The sequence below is a fragment of the Cololabis saira genome, chromosome 15, assembly GCF_033807715.1.
Source record: "Cololabis saira isolate AMF1-May2022 chromosome 15, fColSai1.1, whole genome shotgun sequence".
Lineage (NCBI taxonomy): Eukaryota > Metazoa > Chordata > Actinopteri > Beloniformes > Belonidae > Cololabis > Cololabis saira.
Window position 1 is genome coordinate 29,370,450 of NC_084601.1, and position 10,814 is coordinate 29,381,263.

The following is a 10,814-nucleotide window of genomic DNA, read 5'->3' on the forward strand; positions in this document are numbered from 1 at the left end:
TGATTGGGAGATAGGTGGAGGGTGGAGCTTCAGAAACAATACTGACTTGGTGATTGGGAGATAGATGGAGGGTGGAGCTTCAGGCCAAAACAAAAAATGACAACATAAACATCAGTTGAGGGCTGCAACTCCTCTTTTTAAACTGGAATATCCTGGCTTGAGTGCTGTTGTCAGTGACATAAGTATTTGAAATGAACATGATTTTTAAATGTCTGTTGACATATCGGGGTCATTTTATGATTCGTTTTATTATTGCTCTTACATACAGCTCCTTTAATTTGGAATTAATTATTCTGAATTAAATAATTCCAAATAAAACTATGTTCCTTTGAGTTTACGTGGAAATAGTAATTCCGAACTGAGGTTTACATGAAAAACACGTTTGATCGGCTTTATCTAATTCCGCTTAAAGTCTGGGGGTTGGGAAAGTTCTGATTGGATAGGGGGACGGACCGGAAGTTACGTCTACCGGAAATTACATCTACCGAAGAAAAACAAACTTAGCCGCTACAACTTTGAAAAGCTCACAATTTTTATGTTTCTTACCATCTGTTCTTTTAATTATTTCCACGTCCTCCAAGCTATTTATTAAACAAATCATCTCTGCTCTTGACCACCGTTTACTGCGTGCTGCCATCTTGAAACTTTGTTTGGAAAACAAGCCCAGCGCGGAATATAAGCGTCATGGGGAAAGACGGGCAAGGGAACGAGGAAAGACAGGAAAGCGGAATGAGTGTATGAATTTTGTTTCTTTTTTTCATTTCTTTTTTTTATTAATTAATTTTAATTTTCTTTTTTTATTTATTTTTTTTAAATTTCTCTAAAAATTTTCTTTTTTTATTTATTTATTTTATATATATTTTATATATATATATATATATATATATATATATATATATATATATATATATATATATATATACTTTTTTCTCTTTTTTTCTTTTCTAATTTTCTTTTATTTATTAATTTTTTATTTATTTATTTTATTTTTTTGTATTAGTGTATACATGATCACGGAATTACTCTATTCGGATTTAAAATCGAAATAAACCAACCACTTACTTCAGAATTAAGTTTAATTCGGAATGGCCATTTTCAATCGGAATTAGGTGTTTACATGATAATTTTTTTTACTAATTTTAAATCGGATTTAATTTCAATTCTGAATTAAAGAGGAATTAAACTTCCCATGTAAACGCACTGAATGACTTGGTTGAGATGGCTTTTATTGTGAAGACTCGCCCCGGAAGTGCCAGCTGCGTGTTTCCGTGGGCTTCAGCCACCGACACGGAGCTCTGCGTCCAGAGCGGGTTTTCACGGCGGAGGACGCCGGTTCTCGGATCTCCACCGGCGGCTGCAAAACACCACGACACCGCGCTGTCACGCCCGTTCCGCGGGGGCATCGACGTAGACGAGCAGCGGGGTTATTACCGCAGCCTCCCCGGGGTGGTTTAGGTGTCAGTCCCCCCCCCCCCGAGCGGCCCGGTCCCGGTTCCGGATCCAGCCCCAGAGCCAGAGCCGCGACACGTGACCGCCTTGGACCGGGACGTCCGTCCGGACCCGGACCTCATGAATGGAACTCGGATCAACAGGTGGGATCGGTGCGGCGTTCAGGGGCGGCTGGGGAAATCTGGTGCTCCGGGGAGAGACCGGAGCAGGAGAAACCCCATACCGGGGTGGGGGGGTTGTTCCGGGGGTTCCGGTTCCGTGGGACGAACCCGTCCCACGGGTTTCCTCTGGGCCGTGACGTCAGGGGCGGTCAGGTGATGCCGTCAGGTGTACCTGAAGCCCCTCAGTCGCCGTTGCTATGGTTACTGAAACCACCCAATAGCGTTTGGGTTCATACCTGTCAAGTTTTGGGCTGCATTCGAAATCCCAAACTTCCACCCTAATGAGTAGGGCTGGGTATTAAGAACCTCACGATTCGGTTTCGATTCGATTTGATATAGATTCGATATTGATTTAGGCCCAATCCCAATACTCCCCTACTTTCTTTCACTACCCCTAAAAAAAGAAGGGACAGATTTTAGGGCACTTGAAATTAGGGCTGGGCGATTTTGGACAAAAATAAAATCCAGATTTTTTTCTCTGAAAACCCGATTTTCGATTTCGATTTCGATTTTTTTGGTAAAACTACAAAAGACAATGGAATAAATTGTTTAAAATATTTTATCTTTATTTTTAAAGAAAAATAGCAAACAAATTTCCATATTGGGAATGAAGTGCAATTGAAAGATACTGTAAATCCTCCTTGAGTTTAGTAAAGTGACAACATTTATAATTTTCTTGACCAAACAAAGATGACTAGACGAGCTCTGTCTTTAATGCAGCCAGCTGCAAAAAAGGAACATCGATTTTCCTTTTTTAACATCGATTTTGATTAATAAATCCGATTTAGATTTAAAATCGATTAATCGCACAGCCCTACTTGAAATCTTCCCAGGGGCCTGTCCCAATACTCCCACTACCCCTACTTTCAGCACCACCACTAATCAGGAAGCTGAGAGCCAAAAGCTGTTTTAATTTCAGCTGTAGCGCTGTTAATATGGCACTTTATTACGTTTTAATAGTTTTTCAGGCGTACTAACCGTTAAGATCCCCAACTTGGGCTCAGTTTATCCAAATAACGCCTGTTAAGAAATTTGACCCGATGTTTTCGGAGATGAGAAGAGCCGCCAGCCCGGGGCGCACGTGATCGCCAGGTCAACCAGCGCCGTCGTCCCGGGAGAGAAACCTGCAGCTCTGTGGAGAATTATCGCTGGCTGAAATAAATCATTTAGGAAGATAAATGTTGGTTTAATAGATGAAATCTAACAGTTGTAGCTACGCCTGTTAAGAAATTTGCTCCGAAAATTTGGGGATTTCTGCCTGCCGGATCGGGAGCTGATTTATGGTTCCGCGTTAAATCGACGCAGAGCCTACGGCGTAGGGTACGGCGTAGGGTACGGCGTAGGGTACGGCGCGTGTCGCCGCGTAACCTATGCCGTAGGCTCTTTGTTGGTGTAACGCGGGACCATAAATCAGCCTTTATTCTGGGTGGTTGCAACAACGGGGAAAACGAGTGATTATGTACATTCACTGAGTGAATATTATGAAAGTAAAATATATATTTCTCGCTAGAAATGTAATCAAAACGCATTTTTACGCAGAAACTAACTCAAAATATTGATTTTATTCACTAAAAAATAAGAAATGTCCGCCATGTTTTTTTTTTTATTCAGTCCGCAAATGACGACGAAAAGCATTCTGGGAAATTTTTCTGTCCCTATATCAACTAGTCAGCATCCGAAAACACTTGCTCCGTAGAGACAGATTCATAGCCACTACACTAGTTTTCTTCACTACCCCTAGGTGGAAAGAGGAATTGGGACACCTCTACCCTCACGGGAACGCGCAAAATTTAGGGGTAGGGATGAAAACTAGGGGTAGGGGGAGTATTGGGACAGGGCCTTAAGAACCTCACGATTCGGTTTCGATTCGATTTGATATCGATATTGATTTAAATGCTTCGATATCGATTCAGTAAGACCTAGAAATACACAAATACCTGTTGACAATTTTTCATAATTTTTATTTTCATGCCTATAACACGTGGCATGTTACTTCACATAGAAATGAACTGAGCAATTAAACTTAGCAGCACCATAATGGCTCACTTGTGCATTTGTACTGTAGTACAAAAGTTAAAATAAAAACAAAACACATGACAGTTCTGTGTCAACATGATCCGCAGGTTTGTCGTGTTGCTGTTCGGCCCGACAACGACACGACAAACCTGCGGATCATGTTGACACAGAACTGTCATGTGTGTTTGTTTTTTTAAATTATTTTAGCTTTTGTATTACAGTACTGACTCGGTGCAGAGTCGGCGCAGAGACTTCACCACCTTCTCACAGCGCTGTACGGTGGAATTAAAACATTTTCAATTCAGGCAGGGAGGTGCGGTGCAAATGCAGAGCTCGGCGGCAGAGCGGTCCGCTCTTGCGCCGTGGTAGCACATAAATGAATGGGATCGCCGGCGACGGTCTGCGCTTTGCGCTCTACGTGACTGGGGCTTTACACACCACCCTACTTTTGTCCGTTTCTCGTGTTCCTTCTTTAAATGGGAATTCAAAATGAGTCCAAACGTCTGATCTGAAAGATTTTCTGCTTGCCATCGTCGCCATTTTATTGTTTGGTCGCGTGCAGCGGCAGCCACCGTCCACAAAATGTGAATCATAAGAAAATGTTGCGCACAGCGCCCCCACTGGCCAGGAGGTGAATCGATTCAGAGGCTTTGCCTAATAGATATTGAATTAGGGCGGGGATAAATGCGATGCATCGATTTTTCGATATTTTTACCCACCCCTATTTTTTAGTGCGTCCGAAACATTAGTACGTATACAATAGTATGCGCTATCCATACTCATTCCAGAGGAATTTATTAGTATGGATTGATGGACACTAGCTAAGCAGAAACGTCCCACAATGCAATGCAGCTGTGTTTGGTTGCTAAGTGCTGCACAGATATGTATGTCATAAGTATAATATTAAGTATAATAATATTATTATATAATATTAATATTATAATATTCGTATATAATAATATTATATAATGTCATCTTTTTTCGGCCAGGATAAACGGGAAAGAGCGGAGCGGAGCTGCTACTGCTGCTGTGATACGTCACTTCCTCCCAACGGCAGGAAGTGACGTGTGGCTCTTAATAGTACGTCCGAATTAATGCATACTACTGATATTTAATCAAAAGTGAACTTAAGTATACTTAGTTTTTAGTATATGCTGTTTAGTATGGCATTTCGGACATTTCGGTTGGATTTAAAAATACAGGAAACCTAAACTTCAAGCAGATATGATAGCTTTTGTGACATTATTGGCTAGACGTCTTATTCTATTGTGGTGGAAATCACCAACACCGCCATCACATACACTGTGGATGAAAGAGATTTTCAACAATTTGAGGTTTGAAAAACAGATTTAGGAGAAATCCAAAATAACTAACCTGTCAATCACAAACTACAACTTTGTGCTCATAGCCCTGATAGTTCTACCTTTGTTGACACTGAAATGCTGTGTACTTCCTATAATAGAACATAAATGAAAACACAAAAGGGACTTACACTTAGGCCCCGTTTACACGTAGCAAAAACTGTGGTGTTTTCATGCGTTTTGGCCATTCGTTTACACGAAAATTAAGCTCAAAGTCACCAAAAACGATCATTTCTGAAAATTCCGGCCAAAGTGGAGATTTGCAAAAACTCCGTCTCCACGTTTGCTTGTAAACGGAGGGAAACGGACATTTAAGCTTCAGAACGTCACATTATGCGACAGAAACGTCACCAGCGTCATGTGTGCGACCTGTGTTTACAATTTGTTTGGCCACCGTCAATATTTTCTTGTATTTTACCTGTTTTATATTCTAAAGTCACACTTAAAAGTAACTCCACTTCTCTGTCACTCCAAACGAAAGACTCTCGTTCATCTTGGAAGTAACTGGCAGTTTCTCGTGTAATTTGTTGATGTTTTTTTCCAGGATTCCGATTGGCTAGCATGACTTTATATTTTTATATTTATTTTAAATATTTTCATTTCATATACACATTGATTGTCTTCAAGTGAAACATTTACTTTTCTTTTAATTTGTCATTTTCACTCATGAGGCTCTGGCCTTCATGACTGGTTACACAGCGCTGGTGCTGCTGACGGGCATCGTTCCTTCTCCTCGCTAACCTCGCGAGAACTTCCACCGAGGCTACAGCAGGGGGCAGTTCTCGCGAGGCTAGTTACAATTCAGTTTGCACTTTAAAAATTATTATCTTATAAAACGAGAAATTTACGGGAAAATACTAATACGGGAGGACGGCCGGAAAGAGGGGTGAAATACGCTAGTTTCCCGGCGAAAACCGGCGACTTGAGGATCCAACCGAACCAGGTTTGGTTCGGTTGGCCCAGTCCATTCACACTGTTCACAGATTGTGTGTATTTATTTATTTATTTATTTATTTATTTATTTATTTATTATTTCTTTTTCTTTTTTTTTTTAACTTTTTGAGACCAGCAGCCGCATCAGAATCAGAATCAGGTTTATTGGCCAAGACAGGGAATTTGACTCCGGTTGTTTCGCTCACTGATCCACTCTTAAACCCGATCCACTTAGTTAATAAATCTGTTCAAAATCTTCCTCGATATCGTCAGATAATAGTCCCCAAAAAGCAGAGATGCACCGGTTCGACCCGTCTCTGCTCTGGCGTCAACACTCGCGTGATGAAGACTCTCCGGTGTGAGGGGATGCTGGTTCTGGTTCTGGTTCTGAGCGGGCTGGACGTCAGTGGCAGCTCTTGTGCTGGAACAGGCCTGCTAAGTGGTGATTAATCCCTCCGGTGATGCTCTGCCGGGTCGTGATAAACGAGATGAAACGTCGGTTTTTCCTTCCTCCTCCTGTCAACATGTCTTCAGTTGCCATGGTGAAGCCGCGTTGCCGCGGTAACGGCACAGAGGGAGGAAGTGACCTGTGTGGATGCACCTTCTCCGTCAGCGGCGGTGGTGGCTTCTCTGAGTCACGCTTGTGTGATGTCACTTCCTCCTCCAGTCAGGAGGAAGCGCGGTTCCACCAGGCGGGGCTTTTATTTTGAAATGTCACGGTGCTCTGCAACGTTTTACCCGGCTGTTACCACGGTGACACGCGCTCATGTCTTTCAGCTTAAGGTGACGCGGCCTCTAACATCCTTTTTTTTTTTTTTTTTTTTTTCCCCCTTCATTGAACACAATTTATAAACAAAAACACACATTTATACAAACTGCTAGTGGAGGCAATACAATATAAGAAAAAATAAAACATATTTTGGGAGGTATGCACTTACAACAGTGTATATGATATTTAGCCAGTAGAAGAATGACATTAACCAAGAGAGACATTGATTTGTCAATTGTATTTACGTAAAAAATAATATTAGCGATTTCTACTTTTGGGATGTCGTTCATTTTTAAATTTCACGCCAAAAAGTTTGTGAGACAGGACACAATAGAAACATGTAATCAAGTGATTCTTCAGATTCATTACAGAAAGTTACAGGGGTCAACTTCAAATTTAAATCTTTGTCTCAAAAATTCAGTGCTTGGATACATTTTATTGATCAATTTAAAATTAGTTTCATTGACTTTGGGGGGGAATGGGCCATTTGATATAGTTTGAGTGGCTTTTTCCAGTTTAGACAAACTTAAAGACTGTGAGGTGTCAGAATAGAACCCTCTGTGATGGTCATTAAATGATCTCGACTTAAAGGCAGCACTTTCAAACTTTTTATTACATAGGTTTCCAACATCCCTGACCATCATGGCAGTCGGCGCACGCCGCCTGCGCGTCGCTCTGAGGAAACCACTTCCTTCCTCTAGTCTGACTTCCTGTCAAACCGGCAGCTCGTTCGCTGATGAGGACTGATGAAGACATCGTGTCTTTCACGTCCTGAGTCGAAGTTAATCCTGGCGATAAGTCGAATCAGAGTTGAAGTAAATTACAAACTAATTTAGAGCCAAATAAAGAAATACTGGAGAAGCATCTTCCAGGTAGGGAGGAAGAAAAGAGATTATTTATAAGTTTACTGAAATTAATCAGAGAATCAGCCACCGCAGCACCATCATCAGTATCACTCTGAATGTTGGTAAGATGGACACGCACGGCTCTGATTTAATAATTAATAATTCATTTTATTTGGAGGCGCCTTTCACGACACCCAAGGTCACCTTACAGAATAAAAACACAAGAAATACAATTAAAAATACAATAAACATCCATACAAGCAACAAGACAAATAATATAACAGTAGACAAACAAACTGGTGGGAAGTAGTGCGTGATGTCCGGTTATAGTGAATGGGCAAGTTTGAACAGGTGGGTTTTGAGTTGCGTTTTGAATTTGGTGATGGAGTCTATTTGTTTTATGTGTGGGGGGAGGGAGTTCCAGAGTCTGGGTGCCGAGCAGCTGAAAGCTCGGGCACCCATGGTGCTAAGGTGTGAGGTGGGAGTGTAAAGGAGTCCAGCAGAGGTTGAGCGGAGGGTGCGGGAGGGGGTGTAATCTTGCAATAGGTCACAGAGGTAAGTGGGGGCTAGGTTGTGAAGGGCTTTGTGGTTAGTTTAGTTAGTTTCTTTTTTTGGGCGGGTTTCAGCCCAATAGAGGGTCTGCATTGACGTCACTCCCCACTGGACCAGCCCCCTTACTCGCACTGAGTGGCAAAACATCAGCAAAAACAGCTGCAACTAGTGGAGAAGACGGGATAACAGCCGATTATGGGCTTAAATTAAAGGCAGTTGGACTTGACAGTGACCCGTACAGTTACCCCAAGAACCAGTGGTCCATGGACATTAATATTTGGCCACTAATCGAGTTTCCTGATATTTATATGTACTTAATTTCTACGCCGGGGAAATACACGAAGCAAAGCTTGAAGGCATACAAAAGTCTTGACGCTTGGTCCGACTTCAAGGCAGGATTTGTTGGCGAAATTAAAGTGATGAGGACACCGAACTTTATGATTTGACCGTTTAACGTTAGCTACCCAAAAATCCGACATTACTTGATAAAATATGGGAACTGCAAATCCACGTTTCGGTGCCTGGAATCCAGTTGTTTCTGTGATTGCAGCGACCCATTTGTCTTTCTCAAGCTTATTTTTCGTCAGTCTGTAAAAGGATAACTCCGATTTCTTGCTAAATCTATGAGTACAGTCGATCGCACAACAGCTCTTTCCCATTTTAGATGTTTTCCAGTTGCTCAAACTGAAAGTTTACGCTGCCACTCAGTCTTTCTGCCACTCAGTGGGTGAAACCCGCTGTGAAGTCGCATCCGTGACGCCATGCGCATTCCCTCTATTGGGCTTCATTTGACTTTGGAGTGAAAAATCTAGGACTGGGCGGGTTGATAAAATTTGAGCTGCTTTTCCTGGTTTTTACTAAATATTTAGGAGAAATTATTTACAAAAAAGTTTCCGTTATGGCAGAAAAAAGTAGAAACTTACACAAACTCACTGATATTTTATTTGCTAATTAATCTACTCAATTTAATTGTAGTTTATGTTTCGAGCCTGAACTTTTTTTTGGCTTCATTTGCTTATGACTTGAAATTTATTCCGCATTTGATAATTTACGGTTTTAACATAGAGAATGTTTGAATCATTATTTCTGCCTGTCAGATCTGGCAACCTCGACCTCAGCGCTGGATTTCTTAGTGACTGGTCTTTTTGGTCTTAAATTTTGTTTGAAAATTGTATTAAAAAGTCTTAAGTTTACCTCGGTCAAATGAGTGTTCAAGTTAAACCTCCAAGAGAGACCAAACAGGGAAGTTGGGAGAGTTCTGGGCTTTAAACACCTTATTCACGTCTCTGTTGTACCTGTGTTGCCGTAGGAGCCGTTGGAGCCCCAGCCCTGTTCTCGTTGCCACGACGACCCGGCTATGGCACCGTCGGAAAGCCCATCAAGCTGCTGGCCAACTGCTTCCAGGTGGAAATCCCCAAGATCGACGTCTACCTGTACGAGGTGGACATCAAGCCTGAGAAGTGTCCTCGCCGGGTCAACAGGTAACCGGGGCAACCGGAGCCAGTTCTTCAGAAGCCGGTTCTTCAGAACCCCTCCAGGAGTAGAATATTAATAAATAGTAGAAGATTAATAAAAAAAAAAATCTAATTAATTACAGGATTTATAATTAATTAATGTAGTTAATCACATTTTAATCTCATATCTGCCAAAGGTCCCCAAATAAAGAATTTGAATCCTAGGACATTGCAAAATTGCAGTGCATGACTAATCAATTGAATACACTAAGAAGAGAAGATTTGAAATCCACATTTTTATTGGTGAAGTGTTTCATAAATGAAATTTAAAAGAAAAAGCTCAAGCACATCACCAAACCAATTATGCAATGCAAATACAGTTAAATAAATAAAATTCAGTTCAAATAGGCACTTAAGAAGACTCTCAATTCAAAATTAAAACTAAAGCTGACTCAATACAGCGATTCAAGTACTAGTACCTGTAACGTTTACAGTGGAATTTGTCCGGACATGTTTAGCGTTTAAATGATAATTCAGGCTGGAACAGCTCCGGTGATAAGAAAATTCTTTTTTACAAAATGTACAAATCAACGCATTCTTGTTGAGAGTCCCGTCTTCTTTCTTTTTATACATAAACTTGCCGTTCAAAGGCCCTAGCAAAGATTTGCTGGCCTCGCTCCCCTGAGTCGCGTCCAGGTCTGTCACCTGCTTTGTTTGTTTGACTAGCAGCAGGTGGGAAGTGACCTGCCAAGTGGCCTACGGGTCCCTCAATGGGCCAAATTTAAAATGTTCGCGCATTTTGCCACTCATAATTAATTGCGTTCATTTTCATAATGCGTTTCTAATTAATGAATCTAATTAACGTGCTAAACTGACAGCCCCAGTTTCCATCCATCCTGTGATGTGTGTCCCCAGGGAGGTGGTGGACTCCATGGTGCAGCACTTCAAGGTGACCATCTTTGGTGACCGGCTGCCGGTCTACGATGGGAAGAGGAGCCTCTACACCGCCAGCCCACTTCCTGTGGCCACCGGGGGGGTGAGAGTCCGACCCAGTCGCAAATGTTTGTTTTCGTCCCCCCGAAGCCCTGGACGTGTCTCACACTCGTGTTGTTTCTGTCAGCCTGTTTTTAGTTTTAGTCTAGTCTTTGGGTCCAGCTATCATTTTAGTTTTTATTAGTTTTAGTCACGTTCTTTCTTCTTTTAGTCGTGTCAAGTTTCAGTCGACTAAAAGTCTGAGCATTTTAGTCTGATTTTAGTCCGAATTGTCCATTTTA

The 10,814-nt window shown here is 41.6% G+C and overlaps 2 protein-coding genes across 3 annotated transcripts in view; both read left to right on the forward strand.

Annotated features, from left to right (window-relative positions):
- LOC133460585 (sodium/hydrogen exchanger 3-like) overlaps positions 1 to 10,814 on the forward strand; it is a 249,309-nt gene that overhangs the window by 49,357 nt on the left and 189,138 nt on the right. The gene's annotated exons all lie outside the window — the stretch shown is intronic.
- Positions 1,262 to 10,814, forward strand: part of LOC133460583 (protein argonaute-3-like) — a 29,617-nt gene continuing 20,064 nt past the window's right edge. For both annotated transcript variants that reach the window (XM_061741226.1, XM_061741227.1), the window contains exons 1-3: positions 1,262 to 1,592; positions 9,396 to 9,567; positions 10,456 to 10,576. In XM_061741226.1, coding sequence (XP_061597210.1) covers positions 1,574 to 1,592; positions 9,396 to 9,567; positions 10,456 to 10,576 — 312 coding nt within the window. In that variant the 5' untranslated portion in view covers positions 1,262 to 1,573. The remainder of the gene's footprint in view (positions 1,593 to 9,395; positions 9,568 to 10,455; positions 10,577 to 10,814) is intronic.